At 41.8% G+C, this 27,042-nt stretch overlaps 2 protein-coding genes across 3 annotated transcripts; both read left to right on the top strand.

Annotated features, from left to right (window-relative positions):
- Nucleotides 1-718: 718 nt before the first annotated feature.
- On the top strand, nucleotides 719-12,457 carry SNRPB2 (small nuclear ribonucleoprotein polypeptide B2). 2 transcript variants are annotated; one of them, XM_042931670.1, is made up of 7 exons: nucleotides 719-805; nucleotides 2,337-2,417; nucleotides 2,743-2,915; nucleotides 7,492-7,632; nucleotides 10,087-10,137; nucleotides 11,549-11,637; nucleotides 12,089-12,457. In XM_042931670.1, exons 2-7 carry the CDS (start codon nucleotides 2,354-2,356, stop codon nucleotides 12,246-12,248), a joined length of 678 nt encoding a protein of 225 aa, XP_042787604.1. In that variant the 5' UTR covers nucleotides 719-805; nucleotides 2,337-2,353; the 3' UTR covers nucleotides 12,249-12,457. The 2 variants fall into 2 exon arrangements, with proteins under 2 accessions (XP_042787604.1, XP_042787603.1); XM_042931669.1 differs by lacking the exon at nucleotides 719-805 and adding an exon at nucleotides 1,160-1,248.
- A 6,734-nt stretch (nucleotides 12,458-19,191) lies between these two features.
- OTOR (otoraplin) lies at nucleotides 19,192-21,709 on the top strand. Its single transcript, XM_042930168.1, has 4 exons — nucleotides 19,192-19,306; nucleotides 19,665-19,804; nucleotides 20,693-20,803; nucleotides 21,686-21,709. The coding sequence occupies exons 1-4, from the start codon at nucleotides 19,192-19,194 to the stop codon at nucleotides 21,707-21,709; spliced, it is 390 nt and encodes a 129-aa protein (XP_042786102.1).
- Nucleotides 21,710-27,042: the final 5,333 nt, after the last annotated feature.

Raw genomic sequence — 27,042 nt, forward strand, 5'->3', positions numbered from 1 at the left:
CCCACCATTCCAAAACCTCATCAATACTTTACACACGTTTGATGAATAGAAGAATGACTGCACGTACCTCTTTTGGATTCCCATTCAGCTAGGCATCAACAACAACTTGTGTTGTCCCAGAACAATCTAGGCATTTTTGTATGAGAGAGAAGATGGGAAGGGTGGTAAGGAATTGTTTTGTTTTGTTTCAGTTGAGTTTAGGCAGATGATCTTAGGGGTGCTTGCTTGGCTATTACTGGAGAGCAGGAGACATCAATTCCCTCTGCTTTGGAGCCTCAAACTGAGTTGCTTCTGAGAGTCAAGCTCATCAGCGGAATGTTTCAGGAGAGTTCCCTCAAGAGTCTCGGGAATCCGAGAACACTTGGGAGGTTAAAGATCAGAGGCCACCAGAGATCCCAGAAGGGCAAAACCAGGGCACCTTGCCAGTAGTTGGTATGAGGGGCTGCCTGTAAAACTATATAGGATCTGGAAAGATGAAAGGCACCGTTGTGTGGGGTAAAACTGCACAAAGCAATGGCTGGGTAAGGAATCACTGACTTTCCTTCACTGCCCTACCCACTATTACAGTTTAATCCATGAAGTTCCTACAAACTTCTCCCCTTCCCTAGACACCCTTCCGGCTCCCCAGGTGTGCGCATGCGCAGATAGATTCCCAGCTGCCGCCGCAGGAGCCGGCAGGGCATCGATCGACTCTGTGCTCGACTCCTCGACTTGTCGGCACTTGATTGAGACACGTGGTAACGTAATTTCCGGTAGCGGCTCGGTTTCCGGCTTTCGGTTTTTGCGGGAGCAGCGTAGGCCTCAGGTGAGTTGGAACGTGTTTTCGTTGCCCGTTTCCGACCTCCCCGCTACCGGCCGCCGCTGGGCCCGACGCCCGCTTGTGGGAGCCGGGAGTGGACGGGGCGCAGCGGTGGAGCCGGCGCGTGTTCGCTTCGGCGTTCGCAGAGGGGGCGGGGGGAGTTTGAGACTGACGCGCTGGTCCCGCCAGGACCCGGAATTAGGAGCCTTGTCTCCGGTGGGAAGGGTTGGCATCGGGGATCGTGGGGCCGCTTCCTGGGGCTTTGGTCGAACGTGCCTGTGGCTGAAGAGGCGGGAAGCCCCTTTTGGACTCTCGGTGCCCTTGGTCTAATCCAGTCCACCATCAAACCCTACATGAAGTGTTGCGAGAGTCATCCCTCTGAGGGATCTGCTTTAAGTTTGACCGAGCAATTCCTTCTCGTCGTTTTCGCGACGTGAGCCCTTTTTCGGGTAAGGAGTGGGGGGCGGGGGTCGCAAGCCTGACAAGCATGACCTTTCACCTGTTAAGTGCGGTCCCTGCAGTGGGCCTGAAATTTGTGAAATGAAGGATTATGTGGGGGCACCCAAGGAAATAAAGCGAGGTCCCAGTTTGCACCTGAAAACAACGTAAAAAGTAAAGTAGCGAGGTTAGTGTGAAAGAGAAGGGCGAGGAGACCCGCGGAATTGCCCGGCCTGCTGTTTATTAGCTATCTGACCTTGGGCAAGTCCTTTAACCTGTAATAGCCATTAATAATAACAGCTACTTGAAGTGCTTACTGCCCATGCCAGAACTGTGCTTGAAGTTTATGTGTCGTTCAGTCTTCTGAGTTTTACTAGGTAAATGCTGTTAAACCAGCCCCGTTTTACCGCTATGGACCCGAGAGATTAAGGAACAGCTGGTGATAACCATAGATAGGGTTTGAATTCAGATGTGGTCTGTGCTAGAGTCTGAGCTCTTAACCATCACGCAGTACTGCTCTCTCTGAGCTCCCTAATTTCAATTCAGGCAGAGTTAACCTTAGAGTCAGGACAGCTGGTGATAGTGTATATAAATTAAGTAATTAATAGGTACGAAGTGCTTTTGAAGTGCACCCATGAGGTATTGCTTGGTAAACTTTGTTAATGTTGCGTCTTAATGATTTTTACTGGGCATACATTTGCTAGTTTCTTTTTTATTTTTCTTAAAATCTACTCAATTCTAAAATAATCTCATTAAAAATTAAAGTTATTAAGTGAGGCAGATGAAAAAACTGTATTGCTTGTCACAAGTGAAAGATAAGTATAAAAATAAATCCATTGGTTGAAATAATCTTATTGAAATCTGCCTAGGTCCCGGTGCTCCATCAAGTTTTGAGCCGGAGAACTGTTTGTTTGTTTGTTTGTTCATTTAAAAAGGGCTAGCAAGTGTTGGAGAGGTTTTAAAGACTGCTAACAAACTAATATTTCCTGCACTTGGGATTGAAAGAAAATTGAGATGTTAATAATCCTTATGTCCTCATGCCATACAACAGTGAGTTAATGCTCTCCATTTATAACCGAATTATTTACTATCTCCTTAGGCTGTTTAACCGCAAACATGGATATAAGACCAAATCATACAATTTATATCAACAATATGAATGACAAAATTAAAAAAGAAGGTAAGTGCTTTTAAAAAACATTTATTCACAACCAAAGCATGTTTAATTACCGGCATCTGAAAACTTGTGCGGCTTCAAAACTTGTCATGTAGTCCTCTTTGTCAGTACCTGCAACAGTGCCTTGTTTCTTTTTGTGTGAGGATTTCAAGGCTTTTTAAAAGCAAAAATAGGTAGGGGCTGAAAATAAGTGGAATATGTTTACTAAAATGTGTAACTTTGTATAAATAAGTGTGTGATGGAGGGTACTCGATGCAGTGTCATTTTATGAAGAATTTTGTCATTGTTTCTTTCACAAATAACTTGTTTCCCCTCTAATTTTGCTCAGAATTGAAGAGATCCCTGTATGCCCTGTTTTCTCAGTTTGGCCACGTGGTAGATATTGTAGCTTTAAAGACCATGAAGATGAGGGGTCAAGCCTTTGTTATATTTAAGGAGCTGGGTTCATCCACAAATGCCTTGAGACAATTACAAGGATTTCCATTTTATGGTAAACCAATGGTAAGGCCATGTTATTATTTTGGGTATAATCACTATTGATGGTGTGTTAAGTTTATAGACCTATGCATGAAACTGTGTGTTTCTTCCTGCCTTAGTTATGTGTTAGAGCAAGTTTGGTTTATTTTATTTACACATTTATGTTTATAGAAACACATTAGTAGTAGAGTTTGTAATTCACTTAGTTTATGACAGACAGGCAATAACAAAATACAATGAGATATAGTGTTTATTTTTTTTAAGTTTACTTTTATTTTGAGAGAGTGGGGGAGGAGCAGAGAGAAAGGGAGACAGAATCCCACGCAGGCTTCACACTGTCGGCACAGAGCCCAATGCGGGGCTTGTACTCAGGAACCCACGAACTGTGGGATTATGTTGAACTGAAATCAAGATTCAGAGGCTTAACCGACTGAGCCACCCAGGTGCCCCAAGATGTAGAGCGTTTAAAAAAAACAATGGCAGTATTGGCAATATTCTTATCTTGAAAGAACTAGAAGTTAATAGCTCAAAACGTTAAAAAAAAAAAACCTTTGTAAACTTACAAAATAATATAAAACAAAATCATGGTCAAAGGAAATCCAGTTGATGTTTCAGAAAATAGCGTAGTGAAATAACTCATATCAGAAGCTATACAGTCTAGAAAAAGCAGTGATCTGAGAAAAAAATCATCGGTTTAAATTCATAGGTTTTGTTGGTGAATAACAGTGAACAGAAGTGAAATAGTTATGCGTAGAAAGTTTTAAACTAAGGAGTGACATACTGAGATTCACATTTAGCTTCTGGAAGAAGATTGGACTGTGGGAGGGCTGGGAGGATGTAAGGGAACTCAGGCCGCTGGTGTAAGAGATGGTAGAGGGTTGGATTAGAGTAGAGACAGGGTATAAAGCAAGGGTTTCCAAATGTGTGAATGAATACAGAGTACCTTGGGTGTGGATTTCTGAGTGCTTTTTTTCTGGGACTGGGATGGGGAGGGGCCTTGGGGAAAGCCAAGGCCCAGAGTTTCAAAGCCCTGGGTCATCATTCTGCCGTAAACTGGCTCTGTGCCCAGTGTGTTCATTTTCAGTACCTGTAAGATGTAAGCGGATTGGCTATCCTTTGGGCTAATTCAGAGGTTAGCAAAAACTTCATAAAGGAATAGATCATATTTGAGGCTATAGGTATATGCACATACAGTTTCTGTTGCATATTCTTGTGTATGTGTGTGGGTGTATTTAACAACCCTTTAAAACCGTTTAAAAAAAAAAAAAAAAAAAAGTCCTTATAGGCCATGGGCTAGATTTGGCCCATAGTCGGTAGTGCAGATACTGGTCTAATCCCTTTATTTTAGAAATGGAGAATGAGGCACAGAAGTTGCCTACCTAGGTCATATTAATATAACCAGTGGCAGTGCAATCACACCCACTATTGTGATTTTTTTTTTTTCTTCTAAACTAGGGATCCAAACACTGTCCTAAAGGGTCAGGTAGTAAATATTTTAGGCTTTGTGGGCTGGATGACCTCTCCAGCATCTTTTTTTTTTTTTTTTTTACGTTTATTTTATTTTTTGAGAGCGAGAGAGAGTGCGAGTGTGAGCAGGGGAGGGGCAGAGAGAGAGAGGGAGACACAGAATTTGAAGCAGACTCCAGGCTGCAAGCTGTCAGTGCAGAGCCCAATGCAGGGCTCGAACTCACCAGGAGATCATGATTTGAGTCAAAGTCAGACACTTAACCAACTGAGCCACCCAGGTGCCCCCAGCAGCTATTTAACTCTGCCTTCATAGCAGGAAAAGCAGCCATAGATGGTATGCTAGTGAATGAATGTGGTTCTCTTCCAAAACACCTAATTTACAAAAACAGGCGGTGTTGGCTGTGGTCTGTAGTTTGAGGGCCTTTATGTAGCATGCTGTTTAATTCAGGAGTGGGCTCTTTTTGTTACTGGAGCCAAGTTTTCCTTTTCTATCAAGTTCCCTTTCTCCCATCACTTCGTATCTGATGGGCATCATCTGTGTGGAAAAGCCCACCTCAGAAAACTGGGATTGTGCCCACGTACCTCCTTTTTGATAAAACGGTATTTTCTGAAACCAGGGTTTTTTTCTTTGTACGTATGAAGAAATAGCATAATGGAGATCTCACTTGGCAGGAGCATAAGACTGAGTTTTAGTTTACGTCTAAAATTACATTAATGTGGAGGAACAATTTCTTCCCGTAGAGGATTTTAAGGCTGTTTTGTTGAGATGACAAGTTTGCATGTGCCTATTACTGAGATACAGGAAAGCTAGAAATGGCTGTGTTTGGCACTGGCTTCACTTTGGCAACTAATGATTTTAAATCAATGGAAAAAGTCCAGTAGACTGATACTGCATTGAAAGTAGTTTATGAGTTCCATTCTCTGCCTTCAGGAAGGTAGCAGATACTGCCACATCTCCAGCATCCTGGAAGAGGGAGAAGAACATTCTTTGCGCTGTCTTGTTTGTGTTTATTTAGGTGGTTTTGGTTGCTCTCCTGTTGTAACTCCCAACATACCAGATCAGAAATGAACAAAATTTGCTATAACTTGGAACTCATAACCCTAATTCAAGGATATTTGGTTATTTAATGCCAAAAACAGAAGAACCATCTTTCTAAGTGGCTTCTGTTATGAAACCTTTAGCATAAATGTAAAACTTGCCCCTTCTCTAAGCTCTGGGTGTACTGCTTTTATCGCTAATTGGTATTTAGTCTAGACCAGAGTTTTCCAGCATTGGCCCTTTTGAACTGAGTAACTCTTGTCGTGGTGGGCTATCTTGTTGATTGCAGAGTGTTTAACAGCATCCCTGGCCCCTATCTACTACACGCCAGTAGCATGACGACCCACAGTGTCTCCATTCAGTAGCACCAGCCTTCTCCTGTGGGCAAAATCACCTCTGATTTGAGAATCACTAGTGTAGACCAGGCAGCTAAGAATGGTGGCTGAGGTCAGAGATTTTCACAGGTGACTGTGTCCTAAGGATAGACACAAGATCACCCAAGATCTGTTCAGGTCAGGGAGAAGGTTGAAGAACTAGGGCAGATGAGAGGGAGTCCTTGGGACTAAGCATTATTTTAAGTCTGTTCCTTCTGGTTAGATGATGTCATGCAAAACCACAGTTGTTTGCAGAGATGAGACCACTTAGAAACCCTGTGCTGCAGCAGCCGGGAGCAGCCAGAGAAAGTGCTGAATTCTAAGGTGAGGGTAGGCATGCTCTTCTCTTGCTGCCCCAGTATACTCATCTCTAGCTGAGGTAAAGAAAAGACAGACTTGCTTTTGATTTTGACAAATTTCCTCCTTTAAACCCATGATACTTTAGAAGGTCTCTGGTTTCCCTGCGGACTAGGATTAAATTCTTACTCTATAAGGCAAATTTAGATAGTAATTTGTAGGACTCTTGTGTTTTGATATGGTCAGAGAACTTGTTTCAGCTCATTCAGCTACAGAGAAGAAAGGTTTCCTTGAAGTGGAAGTTGCCGTTTGCAGATAGATGCACCCTAGAAAATAGTTGTAACTCCTAGCACCAATTTTGGGATGGGTGATTGAATCTAGCTGTGTGGTAATGCTCTAGGCCACGGCCGTGCTACTCGAAGTGTGGGCCCCACCGTCCACTTTGTGCTTCGTACAAGTACAGGATCTCAGGCCTCACTCAGACCTACTGCATCAGAATCTGCAGTCTTACAAGCACTCAAGGTAGTTGGAAAGTACATTAATGTTTACAAAATGCTCTCCTAGACCAGTGTTTTTAAACGCCTGCCTGCTGTCTCAGTAGCATGTCCCTGCTGGCTCAGGCATAGTAAGGAGCAGGTGGCCTGGGTGCCTAGTTGCGATGCCATCCTTTGTTTCTTTTCAAAGCATTTTACAGTTTAAGTTGATGCCGCTATTGGTCATTTTGTTGAAAAATAATAGATCGGGGCACCTGGGTGGCTCAGTAGGTTAAGTGTCCGCCTCTTAATTCAGCTCAGATTATGATCGCAACGGTTTCATGGGTTTGAGCCCCACGTCGGGCTCTGTGCTGACAGTATGCAGCCTGCCTGGGATTCTTTCTCTCCCTCTCTCTCTGTTCCTCCTGTGCTTGCTCTCTTTCTCAAAATGATTAAATAAATGTAAAAAAATGTATAAAAATATTAAAAAATATATAAAAATAGATTGGATTCAAAGGGAAATTCTTCTCAATCTTTAGTACTTAACTTTGAAAATCTCAAATTCCATATGACACATTCTACAGCTAATTGACACAGCTCGACCCTTATATTGAGACTCCCTGCTAAGCAGCAGACAACTTTCCAATGCACTTTTCTGTTTTATGAAATGGAGAGAAGCAGTGGTGCAGATATTGCAAAGTTCTGTTATTCCCATATGAAAATGTGTGGGTTTTCTTCTGATAAACCTAGTTGAGTCTGACTTTGTCTAAAAATTATGAATCATAGACCACAATTTATTTTCACTGGGTGTGTGTTAGACAGATTTCCTTAGAGATGTGTTACAAACTAGCATGTAGTGTATTTGTGTAATGAAATTTGAAATATTAATGAGTAGTGTAAACAGCCTTCAGCGTAATTGAAAGTAACCTGTCTCCACATAATTAAAACAGCGAATCCAGTATGCAAAAACAGATTCTGATATAATATCTAAAATGCGTGGCACTTTTGCCGACAAAGAAAAGAAGAAAGAAAAGAAAAAAGCAAAAACAGTGGAACAGACTGCAACAGCTGCCAACAAAAAACCTGGCCAGGTAAGACAGACCAAAGCTCCTGGGTCTGCTGGTGCTGCAGACTTGATGGAGGGGTCCGTGTTCCACTTACGGGAGGGTCTCCGAGGCGTGTGTGTATGTTTGTGCCTGTGTGTGTTTCAAGGTGGACTTTTAAGAAGCTGGAATGGTTGAGTTCTTATAAGATTCCAAGACTTATGTTTAAGCACCAAATTAAAACATAAACCTGTACATCTGCAGATTTATATGAAACAGTTTTGTTTGAATTTGGCATCCAGTTCCATCGTTCTTCAAAATCTGTTAATATCTATTGGCTTATTTCTCAACTTCTGCCTGTAAATAATACTGTGGATACTATCTTTAATCTTCAGTATGCCACACAAAACTGCTTTCCTTAAACAATTTGGAAATTAGAAATCTAATTTAAAATACCAAATAAAAGTAGTTACTTTTGGATTGAAAGTGATTAGAAATCAGTTTCACGAAGTATAATGGTCGACTTTTGTGTACTTGCTTTAAAAAAAAAAATTAAGAGGGGCACCTGAGTGGCTCAGTCAGTTAAGTGTCTGACTGTTGATTTTGGCTCAGTTCATGATGTCACAGTTTGTGGGATGGAATCCACATCAGGCTGTGCACTGACAGTGTGGAGCCTGCTTGGGATTTCTCTCTCCCTCTCTCTGCCCCTACGCTGCTTGCACTTTCTCTTTCAAAATAAAGTAAAAAAAAAATTAAGAAAGACAGGTTCTTGGTTTCTCCATATATATTTCTCAGTAATTTTATATTTACATATTATAAATATGTAATTTTAATGAATTTTGTTATAATCTTAAAGGTTAGAGGTGGTTAAATTTTATGATATAGTCCTTAAAATTTAGGACTAGATCTTTCAAAATTAACTGACGAGTTAGTTTTAGTTAAGGTGGCAGTTCTTAAAATGGAATAAGAAATCTTTTTAAGTTAATGGGTTTAAGTTTTCAAATTTTAACATAAGTGTTCTTAGTTCAAGTGTACAGTATAGTGATCCAACAATTCTATATGTTAGTGCTCATCATGATAAGTGAGAAGTGTATTCTTAATCCCCTGCCTCTATTTCACCCATCCCCCTCAGCCACCACCCTCTGGCAACCACCAAGTCTGTTGTCCATAGTTAAGGGTCTGTTTCTTGGTTTGTCTCTCTTTTTTTTTTTTTTTTAACCTTTGTTCATTTGTTTTGTTTCTGCAGTTTCACATGGGTAAAATTGTATGGTATTTCTTTTTCTCTGACTTCTTTCACTTAGCATTATACAGTCTAGCTCCATCCCTGTCATTGCAAATGGCAAGATTTCATTCTTTTTATGGCTGAATAATGTTCCATTGTGTGTATATATGTATACATATATATCTGTATACACATATACCACATCTTTTTTTTTTTTTAATGTTTATTTTTGAGAAAGAGAGAGAAACAGAGCATGCGCCAGGAAGGGGCAGAGAGAGGGAGACACAGAATCTGAAGCCGGTTCCAGGCTCTGAGCCGTCAGCACACAGCCTGATGCAGGGCTCAAACCTATGAACCATGAGATCATGACCGGAGCCAAAGTCCAGCGCTTAACCAAGTCCGGCGCTTAACCGACCAAGCCACCCGGGCACCCCCATACACCACATCTTGATCCATTCATCTATTGATGGACACTTGGGCTGCTTCTATAATTTTTGGCTTTTGTAAATAATGCTGCTATAAACATCAACGTGCATCTATCCTTTGGAATTAGTGTTTTTGTATTCTTTGGATAAATCTTCAGTAGTGCAATTACTGGATTTAATTTTTTGAGGAACCTCCATAGTTTGGATTCCCACCAACAGTGCACGAGGGTTCCTTTTTTTCCACATCTTCACCAACACTTGTGGTTTCTTGTGTTTCCGATTTTAGCCATTCTGACAGATCTGAAGTGTTATATCGTTGTAGTTTTGATTTCATTTCCCTGGAGATGAGTGATGTTGAACATCTTTTCATTTATCTGCTGGCTTTCTCTATGTCCTTAGAGAAATGTCTGTTCATGTCTTCTGCCCATTTTTTAGTTGGATTGTTTTTTGGGTGTTGAGTTTTATCAGTTCTTAATATGTTTTGAATACTTAACCCTTTATTGGATATGTCATTTGCAAATGTCTTCTCCCATTTAGTAGGTGGTCTTTTAAAAACTAATGTTAATTTTATGCAGTAATTAAAATTATAAACTCTTTTAGAGCGATTGGAAAAATTTTTTAAGTTTATTTTGAGGTAGAGCGTGTGCGAGTGGGGGAGGGCCAGGGGGAAAGGGGGAGAGAAAGAGAATCCTAAGCAGGCTCTGCACTGTCCACATGGAACCCCATATGGGGCTCGATCCCACAACCATGAGATCATGACCTGAGCCTAAATCAAGAGTTAGGACACTTAACTGTCTGAGCCACCCAGGCATACATGATTGGAAGGTTTAACTGTTTTCTCTTTGTTTTGTTTAGGGAACACCAAATGCAGCAAATACCCAAGGAAATTCAACACCAAATCCTCAGGTAATATTTTTCCCATGTGGTGCTTGCTCTTTAAAATAAAATTATAAACCACTACGATAATACACAACTTGCATGTCTCCAGAAACTGAAAGTAATTCCTCTACAAGACAATAAATTATATAGCACTTTAATATAGAAACTCACTCCTCAAAACATTTTAGTTATTTTAAGGGGGAGAAAATGAAACCTGACTTTATTCTTTGCTTTCCATAATGATTCAGTGATGGAATCAAAATGACAGATTTTAAACTCTGCGAAGGCTGGGAGCAAGCATTTTTGTTTTCTCCACAGTACGTCTGAAGCCCAGGGCTTTACAGACACACAGCTTGCTGGAATTGGCCAGGTGACAGGCTCTCTTTCCATACTAGTTGCCTGAAACACTAAACCATCTTTTCTAATAGAGCAAAGTTGTTTACAATTACCCTTGCTCTTCTGAGAACAAATACATGTCCCTTTGTATAGATGGTTTAGAAACCTTTTAGCAAATCTCCCTGCTGGAGGCCTCACAGAGAAAGCTTCAATTATATACTAATGGTTTTCTCTTTGGTCCCTTGGATGCTCAGGTCTGACAAGATCCTTAAATCCAGAGAATTCCTTGCATCTCTGAGCTTTCCTTCTCTGACTTTAAGTTGTGTACATTTTCTATATTATCTACTTCTCTTCTTTGAAGTCTTTGGGCAATTACAGTACAGTTTACAAATGCCAGTACTTCATTCTCTAAGCCTTATGTTGTTCTTTACTCATCATATCTTCTCTAAATGAAAGTAGTCTGAAGACAAATAGGCTCTCAGGTACAGGATGACCCTGTCTCTAGGTCCTCATAACCCCAGGTGGGGGTGCCAAAGAATTAGTTTAATATCTAACAGTGGTGTTTGTTTCTACTTACTTGGATGGAAGTAGATGCTCTGTAGGTCTCATTTACTCGCAGAAAACATTGTCACCCAGTCGTGGCCCTAAGTGGTAGTTCCAGAGTTTCTTAAACGCTGGGAGGTTGTAAATAATGCAGAAGATTGAGTATCTGAGTGTTGTTCCTCGGGTAACCAGCTGAAGATGGAGGGCATTGCTGCCTTTCTAGTTAGGGTCTTTGAACTATGTAATCCAGATGGCAGAGTCCTCCCATTACAACTGAAACATTGTTTTCAGTACTATTAAATTCTTAAAACGTAATGAGATTTGCAGTCATCCAAATTTGCATAAAGTGACTTGAACGCCTCCTTAGTTGCTGTTAGGTTTATGTTTATTTGCATGGTGTCCTTGTTTTTCAGCTTTAGTGTTTGATGTAGTGCTACGATTTCGTGTTCCTTAATAAACTGGAACGTAGCTCTCTGAAGTTTAGATTTTAATGTGAGAGCTAAATGGCGTACTATGCTTTTCATACTGAAAGCTAACTTTGCTTTTTTCTTTGTAATAGGTCCCTGATTATCCTCCAAACTATATTTTATTCCTTAATAATTTACCGGAAGAAACGAATGAGATGATGTTATCTATGCTGTTTAATCAGTAAGTCTCTTCACAAACCAGTGTGTGTTCTGAAATCCTCCCAACAGGATGTGGAGCGCTTCCGTGGGTTGAATCCATTTATGTATCACACAGCAGTACTTCCAGGGTCACAGATTTGGTTTGAGATTAATCCTGAATTGAAGTCCGTCTGCGGAGTGAGCATATGTAAAGCTGAAGTACCTCTGATGTTTGAATTACTAATTCTAATTGATGAGTAAAACAGGAAACCAAGCCTTGATACAATGACAAGAATAGAATTAGCTTACATTATACCGACCCTTCTTTCACCGTATTCCTAATTATATTTTAGACTCTTTCAACCTACTCAGGATTCTGGTAGGTCATGTTACATTTCCTAGACCAGTATTAGGAAGTTGCTTAGCAAATTTAAACACAGAACAGACATTTATGTATTTGATACCATTTATGTAAATTGTTTCTCCTTTTACAGATTTCCTGGTTTCAAGGAGGTACGTTTGGTACCTGGAAGGCATGACATTGCTTTTGTTGAATTTGAAAATGACGGACAGGCTGGAGCCGCCAGGGATGCTTTACAGGGATTTAAAATCACACCTTCCCATGCCATGAAGATCACCTATGCCAAGAAATAATATGGGATAGTTGTCTTTAAGGGACTTGGTGTTATTTATAGTGTTTGTTTTGATAACATTTGGTCAACCCATTTTAATAGTTTGGGGTGAGGGGGAGTGAAAGTGAAATTTTGGTGAATGATTTAAATAGCTGGTCTTTGTTTAGCCTGGTGAACTATGAAATATGAAGGCCTTAATTTTGTACAATAAACTATTATTTGTACTCTATACATAATGTTTCATTCATTTCACTGTCCTGTCAGCAAATGCCTACACTAGTTTAGAACACATCTTACAGTGTATAAACCTGTCATAGGATGCTTTCGTAGTATTTTGGGGCAGCTAATGGCAGAGAAACATTGAATCATTTTAATAAAAGTAAAGGAGAATTAGATCAAGCCCTTGAATGAGATTTTTCTGTAGTTTCCATCCTGCTGGAGTTTTTGTTAGTTTATTGGTTTTTTTAATTGAGTTGCATTAATGGTAAAAATAGGGGTGCCTGGTGGCTCAGTTAGATAAGCATCTGACTCTTGATCGCGGCTCAGGTCACAATCTCATCATTCATGAGCTCGAGCCCTGTGTCAGGCTCTGCGACTGACAGCACAGAACTTGCTTGGGATTCTCTCTCGGTCTCTCTCAATAGACTTTAAAAAAAAAATTTTGCCCTGGGTGTTAGAAGAAAATGAGACCTGGGCAGGATCTAAATTTGAACTTTGTGCTCTTCAAATAAATGAGCATTGCTTTTTTTTTTTTTTTTTTTTTTTTTTGCAGTTAGTAGGCATTTCACAAAGCTCTTCATTCAGCATTTAATTGAATAAAGGTCATTTTGGAGTAACTGTACTTATGTTTTCCAGGAAGAGAGAGGGAAAGGGAGTGCTGTCTTCGAACTTCTCATTTTATGTTCTCATCCTCTTGATGTGGAATTGTTCTGAAGGAATACCTGCTTGGCTAATAATCTAACCTCTTCATTGAAAGACCTCCAAGGGAAAGAAGTTGCAATCTATAATATTTTTTAAGACACGTGGGCTGACTTGTAAAGGGTTGCCAGTTCTAATCTTGATACCTCGTAATTCTCAAACACCAGTTTTTAATTCTTTAATAGCAAAGGTCATTTTCTTTAGCTTTTGATTCATACCTAGGGTTATGATTCAGTCCCCTGCTAGTAAAACCATGGGCATCTTTAAAAGTGAACAATTTTTTCACATATAGTACACGTTAAAGTGACACTTGCTTTTTTGTGTGTGTGTTTCTCACTATTTCCCTGAACAAAAGTTAGAATTTGTATACTTACGGGAAGTCTGCTTTTAGACATGTAGGTTTTTATCCCATCACTCTTGTGCATACATAAGGAGGAAAAAGGAAAACCGTTTTTATTCTTAAAGCGGCTACATTTAGAATCTCTTATTTGAATAACTAACTTAGTTGTCAAGTTCATGTACTTTTATAAAATGTACAATCAATTACTAGATAAGACCATGCTTCTGGTTGTTAGACCAATGCCAGTTGCTACTAATTTCTAACTCCTGTTCTCTGTGACTGTCCTTATCTTGTCTCAGAAAAGGTTTCACAGATGGCCCCTGCTTTGAGTGTCTGTATGAGAGAAAGTAGAAAGGTCAAGGTGGCTGTAGTGAGGTGAGAGTAAGGGGAATATGTAGGACTTTTTAAGGACTCGCTTAAACTATGAAATGGAGAACTCAGATTTTTTTTAATTGAGTTATTTACAGACACTAAAATTCACCCACTTCTAATGAGTTTTGAGGAGTGACCCAGTTTGATGTGTTTTGACAATTGTATACAGTTGTGTGATAAGATACAGAGGATTCTGTCACCCCTTGTAAACAAAGGCTCCCTTTGCCCCTTTGCAGTTGATCTATTCCCCAGCCCCATCCCTGACCATAGGCAACCACTGATCTGCTTTGTATCACTATAGTTGTGCCCTGTCTACAATGTTTTTGAAGTTCATCTCCATTGCGTGCTTCAGCAGTTCTACCAGTGGATGGGCTTTGGGTTCTTTCTAATTTGGGGCTGCTAGAAATAAAAGAGCTTATGAACATTTACATGCAAATCTGTGTGGACACGTTCTGTCAAGATTTTGAGCGCAGGAATGACATCTGATTACTTTCAAAAGCTTTTTGATATAATTTCCAATTTATATAAAAATTGCAGAAATAGTACACGGCTCCCATAAACGTACCTGAACCATTTAGGAGTGTGCTGCCTTGACTCCTTGTTACCCCTTAACACTTCTGTGTATTTCATAAGTACAAGACCACCCCGCTACATAACTACTGTATGACCAGCAAGATCAGGAAATCCAGTATCCCATCTGATTCACATTTTCCTGATGTCCCCAAAATGACCCAAGATTCCAACCAGGATCATGTGATATGTAGTTGTGTCTCTTCAGTCTCTTGTCTGTTCCTCAGCCTGTGTGTAATCTTTCACGTATGTAGAGATTAATTGTAGCTATATCTATACAATATTAGTTATAGCTATGTCTGTACAATATTAGCTATACAATATTAAAAATGAATTTACAGTAGTACCCCTATTTGCAGCCCAGCAACTCCAAGTTTATTCTGGGTTTCCCCCTCTCCTTATTTGTACCTCTTTCTCTGCTCCCATTAACCTCCATGCATTTACTTATTCGCTGAAATCTCCCCGAATGTAGCCAAACTCTGGTAAGCAAGACTTCAAGAGGGAAGAAGGGGAAGAAAAAAGGAGCCAACGATACTTTGAAGCTGATTTGATCAAGCTGGGATCTTCTGCCCTTCCTTCCCTTGCCATCTGTGGGAGTTGCCAGGAGTTTGGGAGGAAGTAGATGTTGTGCCCGGCTAATGTGGGTCTAAACTTCAAGGTTAATTTTCAACTTTGACTGCATATCGGAATCATCCAGGAAACATTTCCAAATGCTGATGCCTAATCTACACCCCATATCAATTAAATCCCAATCTCTGTGCATGAAACCCAGTCATCAATATTTTTTAAGGGCCTTGAGTGATTCCAACGTGAGCTAAGAATGGACAAAGCATATTTCTACCTTTATGAAGTAGGTTGTAATGATTAGATTAGTTCAAATTGTATTTTTCAAAAGCAGCATATTGATAAGTAGAAGATAGGGTAAAAACTGGAAAGTGTTGTAAGATGCTCATGTTTTTTAACTTTAAAGCTTAAAAGTATTTTCTGTGTGGTTATTTAGCAAATATTTTATCCCTTGGAAATATTGTAGCCAGCAAATATCTGATGAGGAATGTGAAGCCCTGGCTTAAAATTTGTGCTGTAATTGATTTGCCCTTGAACAGTACTTTTCAAACTTTCATGTTTCTCCAATCACTTGCGAGGCTTGTTAAGCTGTACATTGATCTGGCAGGACTGGAGTGGGGTCTGAGGGGCTTTGTAACACAATGCTGAAGGTGCCAGTCTGGGAACCATGCTTTGGTGGCAAAACCCCAGAGTCTCTGTCCTAATTTACTCAGTGAGTCTTAATTTTTGGGTGCTATGAATGAGGAGATCGTGACCTGAACCGAGATCAAGAGTCAGATGCTTATCTAACTGAGCCACACAGGCACCCTTATTTTTACCATTAATGCAACTCAATTAAAAAACCAATAAACAAACAAAAACTCCAGCAGGATGGAAACTACAGAAAATCTCATTCAAAGGCTTGATCTAATTCTTCTTTACTTTTATTAAAATGATTCAATGTTTCTCTGCCATTAGGGGCTCCAAAATACTACAAAAGCATCCTATGGACCTCTTTTGGGTTTTTTTTCTTTATTTGTTTTGAGAGAGAGACAGAGACAGTGTGAGTGGGGGAGGAGCAGAGAGAGGGAGAGAGAGAGAATCCCAAACAGTTTCCACACTGTCAGCGCAGAGCCCGACACCGGGCTCAAACCCACGAAACAGTGAGATCATGACCTGAGCGGAAACCAAGAGTCAGACCTTTAACTGACTGAGACACCCAGGCGCCCCGAACCTCTTTTGAAATGTAATAAAACCTAAGGGCTTTCCCCAGGAAAAACAAAAATAAAAGCGTACAATTTCAGGAGGGTCATGCATTCATTCAATGAATACCTATTTTTGAGTACCGAGGATTTTTCTGGGTGCTAATGATAGAGCGATGGGCAAGATAGACAAGGTCCCCACTTCCTGGAACTTTCATTGTGGTATCTGGGGAATAAGTGCCATCACGTGAATAGACAAGGCATGTCAGGTAGTGACAAGTGATGAGAACGTACCACAGTCGCATGATGGACTGATTGGGTTGGAGAATGGCAGGAATGGCTTTGTGAAACTGGTCTCTGTGAGGAGACATATTGTCCAGAGACCCGAGTGCCCATATGTGGAGGGAAAGCTTCTCCGGCCATAAGCTCAGCAGGGTCTGAAGTAGACACGGGCTTTGCACTTTCAAAAGACAGAGCAGCTGGTGTGGCCGGAACAGAGCAAGCAAGGGAGAGAGTGACAGGGAGTGACTTCAGGGGGGCAGAGGGCCCAGATCATCCAGGGCCTTGTAGGTCACAGCAAAGAGGCGGCTTCCACCCTATCCACGACCCAAGCCTATTTTTAGACCTTGAAGCAGCCAGAGCCTCCATTTTAAGAACTCCAGGTTGAGAACTAATTTAGTAACTAAAGCATGAGAATGTCACCTGGGGATTAAATGCTCGGAGAATACATCTGGAAATCCAAAGAAAGTAAGCACACTCAGGACAGATCACGTCTCCGGACCCCGGGTATCTGTGCGCCTTGAGCGTGCCTCCAGGTACAACTGATCACTGAGTTATTGTAAGTTTAACTTCCCATGTGCAAGCAAAACTGCGATTTCCATCCCATCTCTGCCCACTACAGAATGCTAGGACATCTCAGGCCTACCCAGTATGAACTCAGCAGGCTTGACATCTCTTTTCTTTACTTCTCTAACCTTCGAATAGCCAATAATGGCTTTGTGTTAGCATCAGCCTTGGTTTGCTAAGTTGTTGTGATGGCTTGGTTGTGGCTTTATTCAACGTTTCCCTCCGCTTTGCAGCGGCTTGTTCACGGTGCGGCAATCTGAGTTTGTGCAGCCCCCATTTCTGTTAAGTGCCTCTTAAACGGCAATTGTGTTTTAACTCTCCTGTTGAGGGCTGGCTTGAGACTGTAACGGTCTGGAAAACAGCTGCCCGATCGGGATTAAGAAGATTTAATCAATGCTTTAGTTTTCCCAGAGACCCTCTTAGGCCCCTAGATTATAGGAAGGAAAAGTGCCCTGGCAGTCTGCTTTCAGAAATGATTTCTAACTCATCCTTTCCTCGAAGTAAAACAGGAAATGAGGAATGTAACACCTCCATTCTAATGTGACAGTGGATGAATGGAGATAGCTCTGGACACAGTCCTGCTGGGGAAGCTTTAGATGGGGTGGTTAAGACAGGTGACTCTGGCCTCTGCTGGGCCGCGGTTGCTTCATCTACAATGAAGACGCTGAATTAAACAAGCTTCCAAATCTGGGCCAGCTGTAGAAAAGATCGTCCCCTGATAATAACACACACACATGCATACACACCCACCCCCGAAGAAAACCCTTTTATTATACTATGAGTATTTTTGCTTTACCAGTTTATCCCCAGTTTTGTACAAAACTATTTTGTAAGTTGAATGCTTGTCCCTCATCTTTGGAGGGAGGGAGGAGGAGGTTCTGCTCTGAGATCTCATCATCAGCCAAGTTGGACAGGGCATCCTGACAGGGACCTCTGTTCTAGAAACAATGGAGGTGGGGTGCACCTTATGAAAGAGATACCAGCCCCAAACACTATAAAAAGCAGTTACCTAAAATCTGTCTCTCCTAAGAGAAAGTAAATCCTTGGGGCCAGGGCCTTTTTTATTCACTGCTATATCTCTAGTGCCTAGAACAGTGCCTGGCACACAGTAGGTGTTCAGGAAATAGTTGTTGAGTAGATGGAGCTGTGTATTGGCACTTCAACTCTGGCGATTTCTAGTAGGGCCCCTCTTTCCATGGGAAAGATTCCCGGAAGCAGGGAGAAGGGCCGTAACGGAAACCTCTTGCTTTCTCCTTTCTCTATCCATGAGCATTTTGAGACTGAATTTCAGAGATCTCAGAGAGGAAAAAAGAGACTGTTCCTTTCTTTCCATCCCGCCTATCCCTTCCTTTCCCCAATCATAGGGTCTAGATGTGATAACAGCTCATGTGTTACAAACCATGTCTGCCCCAGGACAGATGTGACTTCCGAGAATCCTATCATAAATGATTTGTAAACTTAAGCATCCTCAGTTTATCTACTATATGAATCCAGGTACTTATTTTTAATTTTTTTTAGTGTTTATTTATTTACGAGAGAGAGAGAAACAGAGTGTAAGCAGGGGGAGGGGCAGAGAGAGAGGGGGAGACCCAGAATCTGAAGCAGGCTCCGAGCTGTCAGCCCAGAGCCTGACGCGGGGCTCAAACTCACAAAACCGCGAGATCATGACCTAAGCCAAAGACAGACGCTTAACTGACTGAGCCCCATAAAGGTGTTTATTAATTGGATTTGTTCCAATGAAAATATGTGTACTAAGGATATAGATCTCACATTTTCAGCAGATTTCCTAGAGTCAGTACCTCTTTGCTTATAAGTTGAGAGAATATGAGACTTGAGCTAAAAAAATTGTTTTAAACAATTTAAAATTCTCATAGTTCTTTGCACAAATGCCTTGCTGATGTGATATGCCACAGCTAAAGCAATGGTGGACCATTTTTGGATATCATTTGTGTATAAAAAAGGACACAGCTTTTGAGTCTCTTTGGAAAACCAGATGCAAAATAGCTCCTGGAGCCCAGGAGATGTTATGAAAGCAGAGGAAGGAACGGTGGGCACCTTCCCATTGGCCAGGGGGACTTGCCCAGATGTCTGGCTTCCACATAAAAGACAGGAACCACTGCAGTCAGTTTCCACTTCTAGTTAAAGAACGATAGCAAAAACAGCAAAAAGGGAAGATGGCAAGACTCTTATTACTTTCTCTCCCCGGTCTTGTGGCCATATGTGCCGTGCACGGAATATTTATGGACAGACTTGCTTCCAAGAAGCTGTGTGCAGATGACGAGTGTGTGTGTAAGGACTTTTCTTATGCCTTTCATTATCTTTCCATTATATAATTGAAAAAAAAATCCACTAACAGCGTGAAATCTAATAGGGCTCTAAGTGAATCTTCTCTGACGTGTGTGTTAGCATTGTTTCTCCTGGTCTGTACCTTTGGTGAATTTACTTGGTTAGGATTCTGTTGGATATAGCTTTAATACCTTGGATAGATTACTCTTCTTGAACTAAACAGGAGCTGTGAGCCGGGAGTTATTGATCACTCTGATTTCTAAGTTTTCTGATAAGCTTGGCCTTTTTACTGTTATAAATTCCAGGAGACGAAAATGTAGTCATTGCAATGTTTTTGTTCTTGTTTTTGTTTTTCTTCCAGATACTATTTCTCTGGCCAGAGCTCAAGAAGATTTCAATGCCCCAGACTGTAGGTTCATTAATGTTAAAAAAGGGCAGCAGATTTATGTTTACTCAAAGCTGGTAAAAGAAAATGGAGCTGGAGAATTTTGGGCTGGCAGTGTAAGAGGAGATTCTTACAAATACACATACATCTTGACATACGGTGCTCTTAACTTTTTCTCTGGGACTTACCTTCAATGCATTGTAATGTTTAAAACTAGCTCCTTAGAACAATGGAGAGATGGCAGACAAGTGCACAAATTCACAGATACTTGCTTTTATCGCATGTCGAAGAAACAAAGACAATTCCGTAACAAAGCCAAATGTAGGCGTATGTGATGTTTTGGCAAGGACCGGCTAACCGCACAGGGGCTTGAATGCCTCAAAGGGTTTGAAACTTACTCAAAAATGTTTGAGCGGATTTGCCAAGTAAAACGCATGCGTGTTGGTAGTCAGTCTCGGCTTCAATATTTTAAAGGAAACTTTCACACCCGCTTCAATTCCAGAGAATCTGCTTTCTTCGGTGCAAATATGCAGGGGTGGGCCCCAGGAAGGGACGAAGCAGTACTGATTTCCTGTTCCTCGTCTGCAGCCTCACAGATAGATTCTCAAGTAATGAAGGATTAATTCTTAAATTCACTCAAGGATCTGTGCATTTGAATTTTTAACAACTGAGAAGTGACAGTCCTTTTAGAGTTAAAATGCCTATTCACTTTTTACGAAATTTATCGACTTTGTTTACAGGCAGCTCACAAGATTGCATAAAGTAAAGGAATGCTAAGTGAGACTGGTAAGACCAGGCCACAGAAAAACAGATACATGCTTTCCGTGGGTTGACTTAGTTGCTGTGAGTGAACTTCAGATTTGGGTCCCAGTCCCCCACCCCCACCCCCACCCCCAACCCAGAGAGGGAAGCGAGGCACTTAGTAACAAATGTGATGCCAGTGGGCTTTCTAGAAGTGCGCTCATATCCGCCCTCCCCTAACTGTTACTCTTCTGGACACTCAGGTTTATGGAGATGGCGAGGAGGATGAGATGGGAACCGTGGGGTATTTCCCCAGCAGCTTGGTAGAGGAGCAACATGTGTACCAAGAAGCCACCAAGGAAGTCCCCACCACGGTAAGTGTCTCAGGGCTCAGGGCGAGTCAGAGAAAGACTCAGATCTTGGGGTAATGCAGGCAGGTGTTAAAAATGCATCATGTCACTTACAAGATGCATGGAGCAAATGCCCCTACTTGCAATGAGGGCTTCCTTGAAACAGGGAGGTTTGGGAGCGCATTTACACCTACTCTCAGTATTGAAAGAGTAGTGAACTTTCCCCACCCACCCCCCACCCCCCTTTTGTTTTTAGATACAAGTTATCCTAGAAAGGAGGCCATGTCACAAAGAAAGAAAATAAAATAGTATGAACGCACTCTTAACTGATGGTTACATTTAGCTAGTAAAACAGTTGGGCTAGGAAAAAATTAGCGCCTGTATTTAATCAAATCGAAACATTCTGGAAAAAGAAATCTTTGGATGATTTATTTCTGTGGTAAATAGATTCTACTTATGTTTGAAAAAGAAATTATACTCTTTCCAATGCCCGGGTGTCTTGCAAACCCCGGAACAGAAATAAAAGATCCCCTTTGAGCTACTTTGCAGGGTGGTTGTTTTGAAGAGATTCTCCTGGAGCTAATTGCTGCATGAAATAACTTCAAAACATCGCCCAACCCACACACCGGGCTCACCTGTCATTGCTTCTAAGCATTGAACTTGAATGTGTCAACTAACCACAAATTTGAAGTGTATTTGAGAACCTTCATTTTAAGTAGTTTTTGACTTAAAGTGATAATTATGTTATACTCTTTGGGGTTCATCCTTACTTTAAATCCAAATTTCCCTTTGATTACCCGTGATTTTTAAATAAACGCTATCTGTTTTCTGGGCCTGTCTGCTCAGTTCAATCTTTGCTTTGTTTGTTTGTTTGTTTGTTGTTTTTGTTTAGCTTTTTTTTTCCAGGATATTGACTTCTTCTGTGAGTGAGCAAGTAGACAAACCTGCAAATAGAAAGGAAACATCAAGAAATAAAGAAAAAGAAGTGAAATAACAACAACAACAAAAATACATATCCCTAATTCCTAACTTTGGTTTCGAGGCTTTGTTACCTTACAGGAGGGCTGGGCCCTCGGGGCCAGCGGTCGGAGATGAAGGAGGGGGTTTCCACTCAGTTTTCTGCGGCAGGGCGATGTTTGGCTCAAGTGGGAGAACTGAAAGCAGAGATTATTTTTCAGCCTAGAGAATCTTCTTTTAAGCAGAGATGCATATAGAAGATGGTTTATTTGTATTATTTCCAAATAGTAATTCTTGCCAGCTCTTTGGCTCCTTATATAAACTTGGTAGGTCATAAGTCTTCCTTTGGACATGCTGTTTTCTAATGATTTGTCTCTCTGGCCATTTGCAGTGTTATAATATATCCAACGGGGCTATATCATCAAGGAGTATTCTTGTTGATTGTTGTCTAGGATTGTTGTCGCTTTTAATATTTGATGCCTTTGGGATATAAAGCTGGTGGGAGTGGGGGAGCTGTTTAGACTCATAGACGTTTGGACTATGCCTCTTTCTCTTTAAAAAAATTTCACGGGGGCATCTGGCTGGCTCAGTTGGAAGAGTATGTGACTCTTGATCTCAGGGTCGTGAGTTCAAGCACCACTTTGGGCATAGGGATTACTGAAATAAATAAACTTTAAAAAATTTCACCCATTATTTCCACTGAATAATTTTATCTTCTAAATGATTGATTTACCTCTCCCCAAATTTTAAATAAGTATGTGTATATGTAATAAGGGTGGAGTAGCTTATGAAATATTTGTAGTAGAATAGTTTCCCCTTCATATGTGCTGTCAAGTCAAAAGACAGAGGGAAAGAAAAGCATGTGGGTTATTTCTCGACTTCTGTTTCAACTTTGAATCTCCTCTTCCCATGTAAATCCCCCCAGTCAAGGGTGATGTGTGAAGAAATCTGGTGAGCCAATTGGCCCACAAGTTTTTCTACATTTAATTGGAAATTTGCTTTGATTGTGTATTCCTGGTGTAATTCTTTTTATGTAGTTGTGGGTCTTTGTTTACGTGTAATTAAAGAGTCTGTAGTCAAAAAAGTTCACAATTTCTGGCTTCAAAATTTTTTGAAGACATTTTTCACCTTGGGGTATCAAAAGTCTGGGAGGGGCCTGGAAATGGGGTTGGTTCCTCAGTTTGCAGTGGTCTGTTCATCCCACAAGCATGAGGAGGAGGGCATTAATGACAAGTTGGAGACTGGGACCCCAGGGTCATTTTTCCAGCTGCATCCACTGTGACTTGGGGTGAATTTGTTTTTGCCAAATTCCTATGGGAATTTACCATCAAGTAAAATGGTACCCCCCGAAAAGCCCCCCAAACGCAAACCCACCAGTCTATTTGTTTGTCTTATTGATGTGGTTTTGGAATGTTGGTGGGGGTCCAGAGCCGACAGCCAAGAAAGAACTCTTGAGATGTCTTTGGTGCAGAAAGGTGATATTATTAAACAAAGCATGGGACAGGACTTGTGGGCAGAAAGAGCTGCACTGGGGTTGTGAGTGGCTGATTATATAATATTCAGTTGGGGTGGGGGGGTGGTGGTAAAGCAAAACGGAGGCTTCCAAAAGGATTTTCATATGCTAAAGAGGACTCCTAAGATACTAGAGGCCTAGCTTGGCAATAGTCAAGCTAAGTTTCTTTTTTTCCTCTAGCAAAGCATTAATGTTAAGCAATAGGGAGTCTTCTCATTCCTGGAGGAGTGTCATACTCTGTCTCAAGTATTTGTCAATGGGCTGCAGGTTATAAGGAAATTTAATTTTACCTACCATTTCCTTCCTGCCTTTGTTACCCACATCACTATGGAGGGGAGGGTGATGGTAGGGCTCCGGGAAACTGAATTTATGGGTTTCTGGAGGCTAGGCTATTGATGTGATTGATAAGATTAAATTTAATTAAAAATTTTCCTATTTCTTTGTTCTTGGGCAGCCAGGAGTGCCTGAAGAATGTCACACATATCCCGTTGGTGGGGGGGGGGGGGTGGGGAGGGGAATGGGCTTATGGGGTGTCAGCTTGGCTTATGCTCCCTCATTATTACTGTATTCCATGAAATATTTCAGGCAGTATCCAGGGCACTCAACACAATTTTAAGGTAAGAGACGTTATCCTACCTCTGTTTCTATCTGCTTCTCACCTGCTGGCACCCCCATTATCCCTTGAAACACCCAGCACCCCCATGACACCCTCAGTCTGCCAAAGCCCCATCTGTCTGGCCTCATGCATCTAACCTCACTCCCTGAGCATGCGGCTCCTGGTTCCAGGCCCTCCTGGCCACACCTGGCTCCCATTCACCAGAACCGTTCTCATCCAGGAGTTTTGAGGTCATTGATTGGTTTCAGTCTCCTGGGGGCCTATCTGTCTCAACATGAGGAGAGAGCAAAAGGCAAACTGACACCCCACAAACAACCTCCCTGTCCCCAGGTGGGATGGGCGTGACATTCCTCAGGCACTCCCGGCTGCCCAAGAACCAAGGAAAGGGAAAAACTAATGGTTAACTGATAGAGATCACAGCCATGCAGGACAGTCTCCATCAGGTTACAAATGTCTTAGTAAATTACAAGAAAAAGGCAATCTTATCAATATTCTAATTTCCAGAAACCTAGACTCTGGGTTCCTAGAGCCCCAACATCACTTCCCCTCCCTAGTGAGGTGGGAACAAAGGCAAGAAGGAATTGGCGGGTAAAATTAAATTTCCTTATAACCTGCAGCCCACTGACAAATACTTGAGGCAAATACAGAGTGTAACATTTCTCCAGGAATGCCCTACTATCTTAGCATTAACGCCTTACTAGAGAAAAAACAACTTTAGTTTGACATAGCCAGGCCTCTGGTATCTTCTTTGTCCTCTCTGGCATGTGAACGTCCTTCAAGGATGTCCTTCAAGGAGGCCTCCGTTTGACTTTATGTCCCCCGACTCCATAGTATATAACCAGTCACTCCTCACAACCCCAGTGCAGCTCTGTCTGCCCATGGGTCCTGTCCCCGTGCTTTATTCAATAAAAATCACCTTTTTGCACCAAAGATGTCTCAAGAATTCCTTCTTGGCCATCAGCTCCGGACCCCCATCACCACTCCAAAACCCCATCACACAGAATGAAAGCACCACAGGGACTTTAAACACCATCTAGCCTTTCAAAAGGCAAAGTGCCATTCCTGGCCCGGCAGCAGCGCGGCCCCACCTGGGTGTCGGTTGGAATGGCAGAAACTCTAGGCTCCTCTGCAGGCTTTCTGAATCAGAATCAGCATATTAATAAGTCCCCAGATTCAAGATACGTGTATGCATTGTAGGGAAAGACCCTGCTGAGGTCCCTAACCTGCTGGGGTCTCTGGCTGGGCCTAAGAATTAAACTGGCATAGACAGATTACTGGAGAAAACCGTATGTGTTTAATTTAATATTTTTACATGTGGATGGGAAAATGAAGACCCAAAGAAGCCGTGAGATCCACATACTTCTATACCTCTTGAGACAATGAACAATAAATTGTGAGACATGACAAAGTGGCTGGGGCTCAGGGCAGTAAATCGTGGGACAGTGACTAGGAAATATACAAGGGAACCAGCAGAAGATAAGGGTTGTTTCAGTAGGTTGTTTGTACAGATCCATTTCAGTGCCGACTCCCAGTGCCTGGTGATAAGAGGGTTCTCTTTCCAGTGCAGGGAGGGCACCTTTCTCATGAGAAATTTTATGACCTGTTTTTTCGGTAGACAGGGGGGAGGTCAGAGAGCCCTTCCTGCATCTGTGGTTTCTCAACTGCCTTCAGCTCAAAATAATCAATATGTCAAAGGGGCATATTTTGGGGTAGCATGCTCTGAATCCCTTTGACATTAAAGGTTATGAGCAACACTGATTTTCATTCCCTCCTCTCATCTTACACATAAAGAAATAAATTAAAAAAGCGAGAGCACCTGAGAGTTGAAGCAGCTCTCCCAAGGTTAAAAGGCAGGATTTCAACTTTCCTAAACCAGTATTCCCCTATACTGCAGGCACTGGCTTGGTAGTCTACCGATCTCTCTACCTTAGAGAAAAGGGAGCCATGGGGTAGGGGACTGAGAGTTTGGGGTGCAGTGAGGCATTCTAGGATGCATCCCCACTTGGGGAACCTTCCTCCCTTCCCACAATGAGCAAGGATATCTTTTTTTTTTTTGGTAATATTTATTTGTTTTTTTTTTTTTGAGGGGGGAGGGGCAGAGAGACACAGAAGCATAGAATCCGAAGCAGGCTCTAACAGAGCCGCTGTGGGGCTGGAACCCACAAACCGTGCGATCACGACCTGAGCTGAAGTCGGATGCTCTACCAACTGAGCCACCCAGGTGCCCCATGAGCAAGGATATATCATATCTCTCAGATGTTCTCAATCACTGACATTGTTGCTTTGCAACCTCAGGAGCTCCCATGAGATCTGAAACTGGGCCCTGGGAGGGCAAGGGGAGACAAGGAAAGGGGCAAACCACTCCATAAGGGTAGGTGGCAGTTTCCTTAAGCAAGGGACTTACACAGGAGGTTTGTCATGGGTGGCTGCAAGACAGGTGAAGAGCCTCTACGGACTGTTCCCGTGCAGTTCTAGGGTCAATTGGCAGTCACATCCTTTTGATGACCTCTCCCAACAGACATGAAAGAAAATAACTTCAAACAACTAGGCCTAGGGAATGAAGGAGTTCCAACTTGTAAGTTTCCTTGGTATTCCCAAGCTGAGGGTGTGTGTGTGTGTGTGTGTGTGTGTGTGGTGTTTAAATTTTTCCATGTAGCTTGTACTGTCTCCTCTTAGGAGAGAAATAAGAATTTCACCATCTCTTATGTGTATACAATGGGATATTAGCCACATAAAGAATGAAATCTTGACATTCCCAACAACATGGATGGAGTATAATGCTAAGTGAAATAAATCAGAGAAAGACAAATACCACCATATGATTTCACTCAGGTGCAATTTACGAAACCAAACAAAAAAAGAGACACACTGAAAAATAGACTCTTTTTTTTGTTAAAGAGTATTTATTTATTTTGAGAGAGAGAGAGCATGCGTGCTGGTGGTGGAGGGGCAGAAAGTGAGGAGAGAGAGAATCCCAAGCAGGCTCTGCACTGTCAGCGCAAAGCCCGATGCGGGGCTTGAACTCACCAACCATGAGATCATGACCTGAGCCAAGACCAAGAGTCAGGCGCTTAACCGATCGAGCCACCCAGGCGCCCCCCAAAAATAGATGCTTAACTACAGATAACAAACTGGTGGTTGCCAGAGGACAGGAGAATGGGGGCATGGGTGAAATAG

The sequence above is a fragment of the Panthera leo genome, chromosome A3 (assembly GCF_018350215.1).
Source record: "Panthera leo isolate Ple1 chromosome A3, P.leo_Ple1_pat1.1, whole genome shotgun sequence".
NCBI lineage: Eukaryota > Metazoa > Chordata > Mammalia > Carnivora > Felidae > Panthera > Panthera leo.

Bases quoted from the DNA above. Each gene is read 5' to 3' on its own strand.
- SNRPB2 (XM_042931670.1), top strand. From the start codon at position 2,354: ATGGATATAAGACCAAATCATACAATTTATATCAACAATATGAATGAC. The intron at 7,633-10,086 runs GTAAGACAGACC...TGTTTTGTTTAG, and splicing joins CCAACAAAAAACCTGGCCAG to GGAACACCAAATGCAGCAAA. The intron at 11,638-12,088 runs GTAAGTCTCTTC...CTCCTTTTACAG, and splicing joins TTATCTATGCTGTTTAATCA to ATTTCCTGGTTTCAAGGAGG.
- OTOR (XM_042930168.1), top strand. From the start codon at position 19,192: ATGGCAAGACTCTTATTACTTTCTCTCCCCGGTCTTGTGGCCATATGT. The intron at 19,307-19,664 runs GTAAGGACTTTT...TTTTTCTTCCAG, and splicing joins TGCAGATGACGAGTGTGTGT to ATACTATTTCTCTGGCCAGA. The intron at 19,805-20,692 runs GTAAGAGGAGAT...CTGGACACTCAG, and splicing joins GAGAATTTTGGGCTGGCAGT to GTTTATGGAGATGGCGAGGA.